Here is a 17,028-nt window from a genome sequence, read left to right on the forward strand (position 1 = left end):
TCCTGCAGTCAACTTTACCACTGGAGCTACATTATGAGGACAGTAGTATTTATTTGATGATTTAAATAAAATAGAGAGGACTTGGTGGCAGAAAAACCTCTCATGATCCTGCAATCTGAAAAAGAAACTACTAAAAAAAAATCAGAGAACGTTACTGGGAGTAACTGGGAATTTTTGAAAGGTTGTCTAGTCAACATGTGTTTTGAAGATCTTGAGAAAGTTCCTGATAGTTGCAAGGAAACTCTGCAGAAAATTGTGGAAACTTTTCAGCACTATCCAGATCACACATAGCCAAAGCAAGAGAGATACGTTCAGATAGTTTTAACACTTAAAAAAAAATCTTTTTAAAAAGGTTAAATTCATTAAAAATTTTAAGTTGGCATTAAATACGTTTATCACAGGTCTTAAATGTTATTTTGAAAGGACATTTTTGTCAGATTTAGAACAAAACAGTAAAAAATGTTTCACTGTCTCTTCTTGAAAACAAAAATCACAGTTTCCTGTAGGATGTTTTCTCATTGTAAATAACGTATTTAACCCTGTATGACCAAAACATAATCTGGGTAAAATTGTTTCCTCCTCTTTATTTCATCCTGTTCTCCTTGTTATGCTAACTTTCCTTTGAATGCTGTAAAGCCACCCGTGTTACAATATTTTATTAAAATGTATAAAATCTAAACAGCCATCAGTGTTATTACTGTATTGTTTTCACATCTAAAACAAATATTTCCCACTTATCGTGGGTCTTTTTGGTTTTTATTTTGAAAGTCAGAGGGAGAAATGGAGCTTCCTGTGTTGCCAGCTTGACAGCAGAAGTCAGCTGTGGGTAAGTGATCTCTCTGCTCACTCAGCTCAGTGGAAGAGACTAGTGTGGATACAATACATCACAATCTGGGCTTTTGCTCTTCTCTTCTGCACCATTTCTGGAAATTAACAATGATTCAAATTCTTTTCACCAGAAAGAAACGCTCTGGACTGGAGTTCAAATGAAGTGATTAAAGCCTGAATTTCTCCTGTTTGGACATCTGACTGGTTTCTGTTGACCTGAGGACTGATCATGAGAAGTTTGAGCCTCCTCACCTTTTTTCTCTGGATGTGTCCGCTCGTGGTGAGTTTTATGACAATTAACTTCATGTACGAAAGTCTTGCACAGCAAGGAAGTTGGTAAAAATGTGGGATTTTCAGAAATATAAGCTCAAATAAAGATGTTAATCCTGATTATCCTGTTTGTGGACCTGGAATAAAACGGTCCTGGCTTAAAACGTCAACCAAATAGTGCATATGCATTTATTGGCAATCCAATTAATTCCTTTAGAAATTATTTTCAAATTGGGTGCACGCTATATTTCATCAGGATTACTGATTTCAGCAAAAAGGAAAACAATTATTCTTCTGTTCATCCAGAAACCATTTCAATGAAATGAAATGGAAATTTTCCTAAAAGATATTTTGAATATTACTGAATATGAGTTTCCTTCACTACCTTTTTGTCATGTCGGTTTTAAACACATAATTACATTAATAACCTTCACTGGGTTATTAAAAAATATATTTTTAACACATCTAAAAGTCTGTTTTATAAAATAAATATGTACTATAAAATAAAAGTTTAGAAAATTATGATTTTTCTCACATTTTTCAGCCATGCCGTTTCATTTCTTTGTATCTAAAAATCTTCTGAGCTTGTTTATGCAACAGCATCGTTTTAAAGCCAGTTGATTTTCTTGGTAACAAGTTGTTCTTCTACTGGAAAGGTAAGACAAAAGTAGTGCAGATAAATCTAGTTTGGTAGTGTCAACAGGCAGTCATCATCTTATCAGAACAAAGTGACTAAATTTTTACCGTTTTGGGCACTTTTTCCTTATATCAGCTGCTTTAATTTAGTTTGCTGATACACAATCAGAAGAACTTTATATAACACCCTGTGGTACACCCCTTTTACTGTTTTGAATAAATTTAAGATAGAACCCAATCATAATAAAATAATAAAATGTTATAGATAGTTGGTCATAAGAGCATAATTTTGCTGTATTCCAACATAAATAGGGTCAACAGGTATTTAAATGTTTAGTCAAGATGGCATAAAACTATTTACAAATCAATGTGACCATCACTTCCTAGTTTATTTCACAATTCCAAAATTTCCTTTTACTTTGTAAATGATATAAGGTGAGATGAGGTAAGGTGACATCTTTTCATTCTGATTAATAATCAAATCACTAATTTGTAGAGAAAATTACATTTTCATAATTTAGCCATAAAGAAACTGCATGTTTTTCGTTTACTGCAGGCACTGCTGGGTTTTTTTTTTTTTTGCTGCTGCAGCAGAGGCGTCTGCGTCTTGATTAATTGAGATAATTTGTAGAATTAACCTCACACTGTTTGATTGTTCTTTCTGAGGCCTCCTCCAGCTGTAACCCCAGTTTTTTTGTTATTTTTTTTAACGTCAGACATGATCAGCCCTCTCTCTGCACTAATCCGCCTCGCAGGACCAACAGTGGAAGTGGTTTCTGTCTCTGCCCGCAGGCCTAGACACTTTAAATGCAGGCTGGGGTGTAAAATGTTCTTGTCACCTCAAACAAATGTGTGTTTAATCGTGTAAATCCAAGCACTCTGCCACCTCAAACACACAAAGAAATGGCAGCTGTGACACAAACTGTTCTGTGGTTCATCTTCTTACTTACTCAATTACAATTTTATTTAATTAGTAGTTTAAACGGATCAAGTTTTCATCATGCTCAAAGGCAAACAAATAAAACTAAATGATTTAGCAGCTTTAAATTCTGCTTTTGGCTTTTTTACATTTCTCTGCCTTAATCTTATAAATTAACCAGAAACAAGCAGCTGTATTTCCATGGACTATATAGTTGCAATTTGATCTTTCAAAAATAAACCATGAAATTCTGAAAAAGAAAAAAATCATACTTTTTGATAAAAGGTTTTGGCGCTGGCAGGAGATGCTGTTTTAGCCATGTTCAAATGGGTTTATTTTGCAAAACCGCAATGGTAATATTTTGTTCATATCACACAAGTCACATGATCAACAACCAGATGTTGCCACTGGCAGAAACCATGAAGAAGAAGATGACAGGAAGAGGATGGAGGATTATGGCACGGCATGTTTTTTAATCACTTATCACATGAACATTTATGGAAAGTTTAGTCATCAATCATGGAAAATTGTGAAATTGTGTTGTTGTTTTTTTTACTTTAGAGGAATATCAACAAAGTTCTGCACACATTTGTAATGAAAACACAGCTAGTGTGAGTGGGATTTAGTCTGAATCTTTGCTCTGTTCGTGACGCTTCCAAAATGACCAGAAACATCTATTATAAAATAAATTATAAGACTGGTCGCATTGCTATTACAAATGTACATGAATCTTTGTCAATATTGTTGAAAAAAATTAAATATTGCGATTGCAGTGTTTCCATTAAATAAGAAATGCAATTAAAATATCATGTGAATAAATTTGCTCATACGATAAATCATTAAAACCATGCTGCACCATCATCCTCCAAATACTTCCTGCCGTCTTCTTCTTCATGGTTTATGCCAGTAACAACATCCGGTTGTTGGTCATGTGTCTCGTGTCATGTCAACAAAGTCTCTCCATTGTAGTTTTGCAAAATAAACCAATTTCAACACTACAATTTTGATTATAGAATCTTACAAAATTGTGTGTTGAGCTGTTTGAAGATGTAGTTTAAGAAGATTAAAATGTGTTGAACTGGTTAGTCACAGTGCAGCTCTTCAGTGATCCCAGAATGATGTCAGTTTTTGTCATCAGTCCCAGACAGGAAAAGTCCCATCATCTATAGATTCATTAAACAACTGTGTAGATCTTTCAAACAGACTCTCTGATTTACAGTGGTGTTTAAATATCTCTAGATAATCCTCATCTTTAAGATATTCACCCGCTGTCGATGAAAGCTTACACTAAGTCTGAAGGAATGCTGAAGTTTTAGACATAATTTAATCCAGAGATTTGAAGTCTAAAGTGGCTAGACTCAGTTGAAACCACATGTTTACACACCCTGTAAGATGTTGAACCTTTTTGTGTGTCTGACATTAAACCCAAATAAACCTTTCCTGTTTTAGCTCCTTAAAAGGTTAAGGTTTGGGTTTTACAATGATCCCAAACCACTTGAACTCAACTCACAGTAACTATAGCTATGCTGCATTAAAGCTCTGTCTTCCACTCTACTTTTACAAATGTAAGGAACCACATGTAAACCTGCAGGGAAATTAATCGTCTTGCACACAGATGGGACACAAAAGGTAGCATCAGGTGAAGAAGTGGCAGGTATAATGTGAGTAAAACGAAGAGTAAACATTTTCATCAGCTTACAACCAATGGTTGTCTGCATGATTGGCAGAAAAAAAAACATTAAAGTTTTAAAAATGGCACAGAAGCATGAAAATTTGCATACAAATTTGCATTGAACTTCAGCTGTGTACGTCTTTCTGGGCATTTTATTCCAATAACTGATAATAATAATAATAAAAAAGGAATAATTGAGGTTATCCACACTCAAAAACATATCTCCTATTTTTAGTTGAAACTGAGTCAATCCTCCTTATGGTTTAAATGTAGCATTCTCCAAAATCCTCCAAAAAATGTGCATAGATCAGTTCCCACATTGACCACCGTGATTATCAACACTTCAACAATGCTTCATTTACTTCACACTCAGCCAAACAAAACAACGAATGAATAAATTAACACCATGCCAGTTGGTTTTTGTGTTTAAAATATGCCAAATTTTAACATTTTGCTATCAGTCCAGCAGCGCAGGTTCTAAAGCAATGGTCCAAAATCAGTTAATGATGATATCTGGGTAAAAAAATGTTTAATTTGTAGTAGGAGTATTTTGTACTTTAGGGATGTTTTGTGTAACTTTATGGCCGGTACCTGAAAAACTGATTTCAGACACACAAAATATATTTTGCTTGATGTTTCATACACCTGCAGCAGCCCATTCTTTATTTTATTTTTATTTAATCAATCCAAAATGCCAAATATTCTCTTCTAAAAGCCTCTTAAATGTCAGGATTTGTCGCTCTGTGTGTGCTTTTAATAAGATTTTAAATTGAAGCAAACTGAAACTATGTGAAAATGTCACAGGAGACTATTTAAAAAGTCTAAAGGTGGATCTGGGCCAAGACTTGATTAACCTGAAAAGAACTGAAAACATTATGAGTATTGAGTTTAATCTTTCACATTTAGTTTTTTACCAACGTTTTACCAAAGTTTTCTATTCTAGGTGCCGTTCTAGAACGCAGAAGGTAACATAATTACTTGATTGTGCCATAAAACAGCACTATGTGCCTGTAAAATATATAATACTGCTCCTTTAACACAGATTGTTTACTCATGTCGAACTCAACCAGCAAAGTCTGATTTATACCGTATATCATCAGATCTTGTGACAGAAATAGGATCCAGGCAGTCACCCTCAGCTGTTTCTATGGTAATCCTCTTTAACAGCACTGCGTTTTTATTTTCATCATTACTGACATATATGAGGTGCATATGCACTTAACAGATTTTATACCTTTGGTGCTACTTTAAATCAGCTTCTGAGCCCCCCGGGTTGCTAGCAGAATAACTGCAGAAACTGTCTTAGCTTCTCCTTAAGAATGTTTGTAATTTATTATTCAGAAATGAGCGTTATTTCTTATATTAATACAATAGGAAAGGCTGCATTCAGTCACAATTCTGTATTTAAAGAACTAATTGGACTAATTCCACTGAAAAACGTGTTCCCCCCCCCCCCCCTGCGTTTAAAAGTTTTACATTTTTATTTTTCCTAAGACCTAAAAATGAAATCAAATTAATTGTTAATTAATTCAAAAATATTTTGTTTGTGCAAACTTGTTTGGATTTTAATATTTGCTGCTGACCCTGAACAACTTAAAATCAACATTTTTTTGAGCTTTACATCATGTTATAATGTTATTCTCTCATCAAAAACAAAACTGGAGTGTTTCCTTGATTTTTATTGTCTGTTTGAGAAATCCTTTAATCTCCATGGCAACCATTCAGCTGTGCAAAACGCCTGGTTGGACATAGCCCCTCCTTCAAGGCGCAGCGCCTACTCGTAGCTGCAGTTTCCAAGTTTCTACTTACCAGAACAGCCCTCCCTCTCAACTCCCCTGCACAGCTCCTTCAGACTAGCCAGCAGCAATTAGCAAACATCTACTGAGCTCCTTGTACGAGTTTCTTCTCAGTGCAAAACTGGTAAAAATGTCGTTAAAGGGTTAATAGAGGAGTCATTTTTGATGACTTGCTGAAGTCAGAGTTTCAGAAAGACCAGGGAGTTTTAAAGAGACAAAGGTTGAATTTCAAGGCATTAAATTACCAAGACAAATCTCTTTTAAGTCATATTTGATACATAATAATTTAAGGTAACATAGTTACTTGATTGTGACATAAAATATCCCTCTTTGTTTTAAAATACATAATATTTCCCCTGTAAAAGCAGTGGAAAGAGAAAGAAACAGAGTCTGTGGTTGTTAATTGGGTTATGTGATTATAAAACAGTCAAATGTTTCTTATTGAGCTTTTGGCTTAAACTGAATCAGTGCAGTCATGTCAATCCAACAAAAGCAAATAAACAGAGAAACCATGAGGAAGCATCATCTCAGTGGGAGGGAAGTGTATCTGTGTTGACCTCACAGGAAAACGCAGGACTTAACGAAGTAAAGATGCTGCAGAAATGTTAGTGTTTTCTTTACTGCACATCCTGAATGGCAGATACTATCTCTGTACTAGTGACAGTTTAGTCTGGATAAGAAAATTATGTTTATTAAGAGAAAGAGTTAAGCAGAAAGCAACAGCTGTAAAAAACAAACATAGCTGTGCTTGGAGACGTAACAGCATCCCAACATTACATAATTAGTCACGCTGATTGATTTTACCTTCTGCCTGGCAGTTTGTCTGGATAATATGATCAAACGCATGCAATTAACAGAATAATCAGTCAGTCGATAAATGTGACTTGTGCTTCTGCCTTTAAAATGAAACTAGGAGTCACACACACCTTCCAGTCATGTAAGACCTTTCAACAGATCAAGCTGAAATGTTTTACACCGTTTCCTCTCACTATAATAAACAAAAATAAACACAAAACAGGATAAAATGACAGAACATGGCTCCCCATTCATGCATGTCAAAGAGACATGCATGAATGGGGAGAATATGTAAACACCATGCAGAAAAACCCAGATAATGGGCTAAAAGTTGTACTATGGTAGTTTTCTAGGGTTGGATTAAGGTATTTCTGAGGTAAATTAAAGTGCCATTTACAACACAATACAGAGCTGAATTTCACTGTCAGACAGTATTTGTTTCAGACCTAATCTCTGCTGCAAAATGAAGTCATTACCCTTTAAATTTCATATAGCGCACAAGTCTAACTGAGACAGCCGGGTTGGCATTTCTCTAGAATTAACTCTTACAAGAGAAATGGCTGAATCTCGCAACAGAACTCATTATGATCACAGGAAGCAAATGCCAAACTCTGAAGTGTAACTGAAAATTTAATTGAAAAACTTGTTTGATATGGTTTTCTTTCAAATCAATTCATAGATGCTGAGGTTATTATAAAAGTGCGAGTAGAAAGTGACTTAGTTTTTATTCATTTATTTTATTTTTTTAAGTAAAGGCTGGTGTCCCAGAACCGTCAATCAGTTGCAATTAAAGCACATACACGATGCAGATGGGATTTCTTCAGGAAGAGATGATGATCTGCTGCTCGGTGTTTCTCTGGATCCTCAGAGCGCTGGAGGACAGCAGGGACTCAGGTGTGAACATGTTTCCAGCAACATCGCCGTTTTAGTTTTCTTCTCTGTGGATGTGGACGACAGGATGTGTAGATCTGACCCAGTACAGTCACAGGATGCATGCTTTGAATGCTGAATAACGCAGTGTTTTACTCTTGGTTAGTATTTTTGAACACAAACTGTAATTTGTTGCTTGGTATTTAGTTTTTTTCTTTAAGTGGTCTGTTTCGGTCATGATGCATAAGTCTGGGGGGTTAGAGGTGGGAGGATTGATGCAAAATATCAATAATATTGGTGGCAATATCTGGCATTATTAGACTGATACTTTAATTTCAGATTTTCTCTTGAAATTTTATTTTAACTTTGTATTGCGGTTTCTCAACTTGGCAATAAAAAGGTTTTTGCTTTGACTTGTGCTTAAATTACAATGCTTGTACTTTTTTATATATAAAACTATGAGTAAAATTTTTTATTTGTATTGTTTTTGTTTATCACATATAAATGTGAAAGCATTTTGTAGGCCCCTTTAAACTTCATCTAAATTTTGTCCCAGGTTTTAAGGAAATAATTCAAAGGAAAAGCTGCAGTATGTAACTTTTACAAAAACCTAATTTTTACATGTTTTGTACAGGAGCTCAGTTTGTTTTTTGTTTTTTTTATATAGATTATCTGTCTTATATTGTAGTATGAAACTTTTTTTCATAAAAATTACATACTCCAGCTTTAGGCATATTAATTTCCTGCTTACAGCAAATAAAAACATGGCATTTAAAATTAAAAAAAACATTTTAATACAAAAATGTAGGTTTAATGAAAAGCACTTTTAAAAGTTGAAGATTAAAAAAGCTGACATCCAAACCAGCTTTTTCAGAAAAATAAATCTGTCCGTTCTCATGAACCGCCATGAGGCACACACAGGTCTCTGTGGAAGTGAGAACCACCCAGGGTGTGTGTTTTTGTTGCAGCTTGTCTAAATGGGTGAATGGGGCTGGACGGCGGCTCATTGGGCTGAGTCACCACTGATTCACTGGAGGGGTTCAGATGTAAAGACTGCAGCTGCTCCCTCTGCTATGGAAATATATCAGCAACAAACTGTGAGTTGGTACAGACTGAAGTCAACCCAGCCACCTTCCTCTAATCTGGAAAAAATGATGTCAAACGTTTACCAGCCATATATTTGTTTGTTCCACTTTATCTTTTAAAATGAGGTACAAGGCATCATTTTAAAGATAATAAATGTTTTCAGAAGTCGTCAGAGGTCAGCCAGTCCTCCACACATATGAAATCAAACAAAATTGGTGTCAATCAACTGTGCTACGTTTGTGCTGCTTTTGCTTTGAAGTTATTAATGAAGGTTTACAGGTCAACCAACTACAACAAATTACTCAAATCAAGCAAAATTGGTGTGAAACGTTTGTGCTACGTTAGTGCAGCAACAAGAAAAAACAGTGCTGCTATCATTTTAAAGATATTAATTAATGTGACCAGAAGTCATGAAAGGGCAACAAGCCAACCTGTCCTCTTCAAGTAAAACAAAATTGTAAGTGAACTCTTCTACGTTTGTGCTGCATATATTTTTATTTGTGTGATTACAAGATTAAAAATAATTTTGATAAAAACTTTCCAGAGGTCATCAGAGGTCAACCAATACCCCACAGTTATGAAATCAAACAAAAATAACGCTTACTAATAGCTTCAAAACTGCACAAGTATAGTAGAGTTGATTGACACCAATTTTATGTCAAATTGAAGAAGGTGGAGGGATGCAGACAACTACACTGTGATTTCATTTGAGGAGAAAAGTACAAGGCATCTTTTTTTATCTGGTTGCATGTTTATTTTACCTCCAATTCTAATGAACAGATGTTGAGATTAACTAAATTAATGCATGATAAATGGTTTCTGAGTTCAGTCAATAAAATACAGACCAAATTTATTTCATGCTGTAGAAGAAAGAACAGAAAAAGAGGACAAGTGTAAATTTGCAGTGATGAAGATGACTGAGTTCTCTGAGTAACGCTGCATCCCTGCAGCAGATGGTGAACTCAGGGTGGGGTCACGCTTCGGGGGCCCCATCAGAGGTCAACAGTCATTTCTGTGGACGTTTGCTTATTTATATCATTTTAGATGTGGGGCAACTCTGACCTGAGGGTCAGGAAAGCTGGCCTGTTTCCCTAAAGGACCAGCTGGAGGAAGGAATGAGCAGCAGTCTTCCCTACCAACGAACTCTGACTCGCACTACAAAAACACAAAATATTTTTGTCTTGATTTTAGAGCAAATATCTTAGTGCACTTCAAATGAGACAAAGTGTCGTGAGGTGTGGTTGTAGGGTGGTGAGCTAAAGGCGGAGGACCCAGGTTGGAGTGATGAACTAAAGGTTTAATGGTGAAAAAGGCACAAAATAATCCAGGCAGCACAGAAGAACAGAAAACAAAGGCTCAGAACTGGTAGCAACTGGAAAAATCAAATGCGACATGACAGAACTGACAGAGTGGTACAACAAGAACCCGACAGAGACACAGGTGGTATTAAATACACAAAGGGTAATCACAGAACGAGACACACCTGGGAACAATCAAGGGGAAGACAGGACAACACAGAGACTCAAACGACACAGAAACCTAAAATAAACACTCAGAAAAACTCAAATCCTTACACAAAGCAGACTTACACGTAACTTTTCAGCAAAATACAGGAGCTTATTTTTAGTAAATAATTAATATTGATAAAAACTCAATGGCAGATTATTTCACTTACTTAAAACAATTTTCTATATTTTGCTAAAAAGTTACTTATTTCAAGTTCACAGAGATATTTGCACCAGAAACCAGACAAAAGTACTTGGTGAGATTTTGTGTTTTTGCAGTGTAGAGAGGCTGCTGCACACTGAGAAGGATAATGACTTCTTACTGACTTCTTACTAATCTAAACTTTACCAAACATATCTGAATCATCAGTGCCTGTGGCTGCTGGGAGATGAAGGGACTCTGGATTATCTGAACAATCAGGAACACTGAGCTCTGCCTCCTAACAGGCTTCAAACAGAGCAGCTGATAAAAACTGTCAACATGCTTCAGGGCTTCAAACACAATACTTTTTTTTTATTCATGTCGTATGCAGCGCTGCCACTTGAGGCTGTTTGGATAGCGTTTTAGTCGGGATGAAAAGAAGGATTTATTCACTTCATAAAAACAAGAGAGAGATTGTTAGTGGTCCCTCAAAGATGGAGGATCAAAGTTGGCTTTTCATTGGAGCTAATGGAGCAACTTTTTCATCACCATAGGAGCAAGTGTTGCGTTTCCTTTGATAATGTGAAGCCTTGAACCTACTTCTTCTTTCTGGATCCCTCCTTACATCACAAAACACTAACTCAGGATTTTGAGATTATCTCCAAAAAAACAGACTTATTTTAAAATAGTAATCAATATCAAAGGGATCTCTTCATTGTTACAAAATTGAAATGTGTCTCATGCCTTTTAAATTTGGTTAGAACTCACCTTTTTCTTTTTACCCAGAAAAAACATCTTAAAAGCTGGATTTGATTTGATTGTATCATGAACAAGACAGCTTTTTGTTGGCATATCTGCATCATTTTACTGTTCATTTATATATTCAAAATGCTTAAATACAAGAGACTCTGACATTTTTCATGTTTATTTAAAAAGATTTGTTTAAGTCGAAAAGCTACGCTACGCAATAGCGTGGGTGGAAAATATTATTTCAACATTATTATTAGTGCGATTGGAAGCATTTTTTCAACTTTCTTTAGATTAAACTGATATGAGAAGAAAAACTTCACTTTTTCCTCATCAGAATATGTAAAATGAGCATTTAATGAAGTTGTTAAGCTGCTCCACATTACATTTTTTTTACAATAAGTCAGTCCAGAGCCATAATAAATCTTCCCTTTTTATTATTTATTGTTTAATTGCTTTATTTTATGCTGCTGCAGCAACGAAAAGAATAACCACATCATTTCAAATGCTCTAATGTTGCACTGGAAGCAAACAGCAGCCTGTAAATTTGAAAGTATCAGAAATAAATTCCTCCCAACTCAACTTGTCGTTCATTTGATTGGATGAACATCATCAACCTTCTGCCATTCTGGGTATAACAACAGACATTAACTTCTGCTTTCCAAAGCTTATTAAAACCTGATAACATGAATGATTTTCCTCATTCCCCTTTATAGTTTTTCTGCTTGTAGAACTAAAACTAACTTGTACTTGCAGCTGAACGCTTTTTGATATTGATCGCTTTCCAGTGAAAGAAATTCGGCTTTAGAAGGTTTTTGACGGCGATAATTTTGTTCGGTTTTCTAGAAGAAAGTTGGGAACTCCTCCTTTAATAAGATAAAAACAGCAGGAGTGTGGATCTGTTGCTACTTCTTGGTTCACCTTCAGACTTCATTTGTTTTGTAATTAGTCTGTAACTCACACTGAAGGTTTATGCACTGAATGTCGCCTTAGAGGCTTTACAGACCCGCTTCTTCTTCTTTCTTTTTTTCCTGGACCTGCTTGTTGCTCCGGTAACTTCTGCTGCAATCCCTTCCTCTGCACAACTGGAGCTCTGCCAGTCTTTACCCAACAGCACCCGTGTGATGAATGCCAGGAATTGTTGGGCATCAATGTTGATTGAAGCAGCAGAAGAAAAAAAATGTTAACATTTGTAAAGCTGGTAGGAGAAAACCTGGGATGTAGATTAATTAATTCATAAATATTCTGTATTGTAAATTAGTTTTTTTGCTTTTGTTGATAGAATATTTGAACTATTTTCAGTTTTTAAGCTGCAAAAAACTCACTTTATTATTGAACATTCAAATTAAAATGATGATTTGCTGAAAAACGTATTTTTTATAGTCCAAAAGATTTTAAAGCTTAAACTTTTTGAAAATAAACTGTGTTTTTAAAGGTTTTGCCCTAATGAAGCACTACCAAGTCAGAAATCCTGATCCAGTTCAATGTTTGGCAGCTGAAACCAAAGTAAACAACATTTACTGTGAATATTGAACAAAAGGTTAAGTAAACACATCTAAAATGCAAAAAGAAAAGATAAATGCAATGATATTATTAGCTAACATTCAATAATTGTTGATCTTTAGCAAACCTTTTCAATTTTAATTAAGTTAAATTGAATCAATTCAAATCAGACATATTGTCAGAATTCTGATGTGTGTTTTTTTTGTGGGAGTGTGTGCTCTCTTTCAGAGAGGATCTTTGTTGGAAGGCGCTTCACTACAAACCCAAAACTTTACCAAGAATCTTTGGTCTAGTTTCCAGTGCAAATTTCTTAGTACACTTGAAATAGGGCAAAACTGGCTTAGCAGTAATATTTCAGCAAGATATAGGAGTTTGATTAAAGTAAATAATCCCTTACTACTGATTTTAAAAAAGTACTGGTTCCACTGTAAGATTATTTCACTTATACAGGACATTTTTTCCATATTGTAAGCGAAATAATCTGCCTTTGGAACCAGTATATTTTCATCCATATTAGGGGTTATTGGCTTAAAATATGCTCTTATATCTTGCTGAAATTTTATTTGTAAGCTATATTTGTCTTATTTCAAGTGTATTAAAATATTTTCATCGCAAAGTAGACAAGAAATCACTTGAAAACTGCATTGTAAACCTCATGGTATCCTAAGTTATTACTTACAAACTAGAATCACCTTCAAATATTAATTGATTTTTGTCCATTTGTTCATATATTTGAGGCTCTATCAGCATAAAACTGACTTTAAAAACTGTCTGGAAAATCCATAATTTGAGATAAAGATGTATTTTTCACCACCTGAACCGTCCCTGGCTAACCAAACCAGTCAGTGACAAACACTTTGCTCAGGAGCGATGCAGTCTCCTCGCAGGTGTGGGAGCGAGGAGCCATAGAAGCTTCCCTCTTCAAAGAGGGAAATCTGAAAAAAGGGCAGAATAAATTGAGAAGAGAGAAAGTTGAAAGGAGAAAGAGAGAGAGGGAGACATGTCGGCAGGAGAAGCCACTAAAACGCCATCTGACTTGAACAGATTTCCTCTGAGTGAATCAGATCCAAGCCACGTTATCCTCTTCCAGTCTCACCTTCAAATGAAGAGCAGATTTTTGGCTTCTGTCACAAACTTCTGATTCTGTCTGCTTTTTATCCAGCTTGTTTCCCAGGAGCCAAACCACAGCTGGAAATGTGTCTGGTTGTGCTTTGCAGCTTCTGCTTCATCTGCTGTTTAGTGAGGAAACAGATGGGCAGCAGCACAAGAAAGATCCACTATGACCAAAACAAGCAGAAGATACACTGCCTACATGTTTGATTGACAGATGACCTTTCAGAAATCCAGGGCAGGGAAGTCACAGCGGAGTGCCGCAGCAGGAATATTAGCAGAAAAGTTCAGCTCAGCAGTAATATTCCCTTACGTTAGTAAGGTAAGTTAGATAAATCCGACCGATGGGATTCAACATCCTGAACATTTGTTGAATTTGTCCTGCTTCTCTGAACACAGCTGCACCTGACTTCAGAAATAAAATCATCAGGTTCTACTGCGATGAAAGCATTTATCTTTTTCCATCACAAATTTCAGGACTTTGCATAAGCCTTCACACCGTTATTATAATTTCTTTCGTTCAATTACATTAAAAAGTCAGATTTTGAAAAAAAAAAAAAAAAGAAAGTCAGAATTCTGAGTTTAAAGCCAGAAATTTTGAACTGTGCTACCTAAAAAAGCAGGATATGTTGTGAAACTAGAAAACTTATCCTGAAACTTTTCTTTCAGGTGACACAGGATGCAGAGCCGTCCTAGATTGAAGTGCTCAACCAGATGGAGCTATAAAAAAGTGAAACGTTACGATCAAACAGAGAACCAGGGGATTCAATCTCCTCTGTGGAAACTGGAGAACCAATCAGAAATTAAGACAAGTGGTCAGAAAAACATTGGGTTTTTAGTCGGTGCCAAACTCTAAAGGACTCAGAGAACACCGAACTGAAGAAAGATACAACTTTTCATCCACACAAAGAGCATAACGGGAGTTCGTCAGCATCAATGTAAAGAGTACATTGTAGCTTTTAGTCATCTAGCTTCAGGACTTTTGAGACACTTCAGTCATCTTCTCATTCAGTCGCCTTCAGCTCGGCCGCTCTGGTTTGACGTGAGGCTGCTCAGGACCTTTGAGCAAGTTCTTTCAAAAGATGAATCAGAATCTGTTCTTCCATCTCGCACAAACAGATGCTGCCACATGTGCATGTTGAAGGAGAGTTGACTGGATGCTGATTGGATGTTGGTTGGATGCTGGCTGGATGCTGGTTGGATGCTGGCTGGATGCTGGCTGGATGCTTTATTATGAGAATAAAGTCGTAATTTTATGACTTTATTCTAGTAGTTTTATTTTATGACAGTGGCTGTAATACTTCGTTGTAGTTTTCAAGTTGTTTTCTTCTTTTTGGCTACTTTTGGTAACAGCAAACAGAATTTGGGTCTTTTTTATCTCTCTCTCTCTCTCTCTCTCTCTCTTTGAAAACACTTCTAACATTTAGCAAAGTTCAATAACTTAATTAAATACATTTACTTCTTTTTAGTAAAAGTCTTATTTATGATCAAATAAAAAAATTAAAAGACCAAGATTTGGCTATTAAAAGGCAAATGCGTTGTGTCTTGCCCTTCTTCACATGTAAAAGGATTTTAATTTGTCAGTAAACAAACTTTCCATTTGCATCAGCCGACAGATTTCTCTCACTCTCAGATTTCAGTTGAGGGACGAACAAAAACATTTATTAGACAAGAGGAGGTTATTGATGTTGGTTGTCTAATGAAGCTCTGAGCCCTTCACTGAACATCTGGATTTATACTCAGATTAAATTTCACACAGATGGACTCTATGTACTAACTAGGTGATCTCAAAAGGTAATTGGTTGTTCTGGATATTATTTAGGAGCGTTAAAATAAAGGAGATGTTGAATTATTACACAAAGTGTGATAATAGGGATTCAACTTTTATAGGTGTAGCATGTTAAAACATGGAAAACATTCAAGATGTGCAGCTACAGTAAGTCTGAAAAAAATCCTCAAAACGTCCATCATTTAGAAATTTATTTAAACTTATTAATCAATAAGTGCAACATAAACCTAAATTTGAAACCCTAAAAACTGACCTTTGAACCCATTAAAAAAAACCCTATTTTTTAAAGGTCAAGTGGTTGTTTGAAGTTTTCATGTTGAATTAAATGCAACATCCACAAATCTGACCAGTTTGGTCAGTAAATAAATCTGGTCAGCAGATTAACTTTGGATCATTTCAAGAAACTAATGAGAAGAGACAGTAGCCCTCCTCTTCAAGGAGAGGCTGCAGGGATTGGAGAGCTTAAAAATAAATCCTTTTCCAGAAGGATTAATCCAGCTGAGAGCGATTAAACCTTACAGGTTGTTTCTCCTATCATTGCCAGGAACTTAAGTAGATTTCCTCCTGTAGGAAATCTGTGTCCTTTACATGAGTTTGGAGTGGAGCTGGAATCAGAACGGGACGTTTGAAATTCATGAACACATATTTATACACAACAATGGCATATTTACTGTTATTGGATGCTTCCAGCATTTTGTTTAATATTTTTCTACATCTAAATAATTTATGCAGAGTCTGTAGTTTTAAACAATTAAAAGGATAAACAGAAAAGATGAAACTTATACTTTGAAAGTATGTATAAATCTCTCTGTATTGGGTTTAAATTGCTTCTACTTTACTGAAAATGTTTTTTTTCTATACTTGTGTGATTTATCAATCTATAATTAATAAAACTTTATTTATTTAGCCGTTTTCATAACAACATGCATGGGATGTTAAAAACACAAGTGGAGAGCAAGCAAAGACTAACATGATTTAATTTCTTTAAGAAAGACAGCATTCTTTCTTAAACAGCTACTGTTTAAGAAAGAACACCCTTTTTTAAAGGGTATTAAAAAACCCTTTAGAGATTTTTTATCTTCCAGTTAATTTAATCAGATTTATTTTCATACATTCAACCTAAAACTGTTGTAAATGATCCCAAATGTGTTCTTGTTGCTCAGATACTACATTGCATATAAAAAGAAAAAAAAAATCTTGTGAGCATAAAACTGAAGTTATTATCTTTGGACCGAAAGAGGAATAACAAGAGTCAGCACACAGCTAGAAACAAGAAATCAGGGTGGAATCTGGGCCAGATAAAGACAGTTACAAAGTCGGCCTTCTATCACCTGAAGAACATTTCCAGGATTAGAGGACT

At 35.4% G+C, this 17,028-nt stretch overlaps 1 protein-coding gene across 1 annotated transcript in view; it reads left to right on the forward strand.

Moving 5' to 3' along the window:
- Nucleotides 1-863: 863 nt before the first annotated feature.
- The window catches only part of vipr2 (vasoactive intestinal peptide receptor 2), a 44,720-nt gene continuing 28,555 nt past the window's right edge, over nucleotides 864-17,028 (forward strand). Inside the window, exon 1 of the mRNA XM_032564781.1 lies at nucleotides 864-1,108. Within this exon, the coding sequence (XP_032420672.1) occupies nucleotides 1,058-1,108 (51 nt within the window). The 5' untranslated portion in view covers nucleotides 864-1,057. The remainder of the gene's footprint in view (nucleotides 1,109-17,028) is intronic.

Source organism: Xiphophorus hellerii, chromosome 6, assembly GCF_003331165.1.
Source record: "Xiphophorus hellerii strain 12219 chromosome 6, Xiphophorus_hellerii-4.1, whole genome shotgun sequence".
NCBI classification, from domain to species: domain Eukaryota; kingdom Metazoa; phylum Chordata; class Actinopteri; order Cyprinodontiformes; family Poeciliidae; genus Xiphophorus; species Xiphophorus hellerii.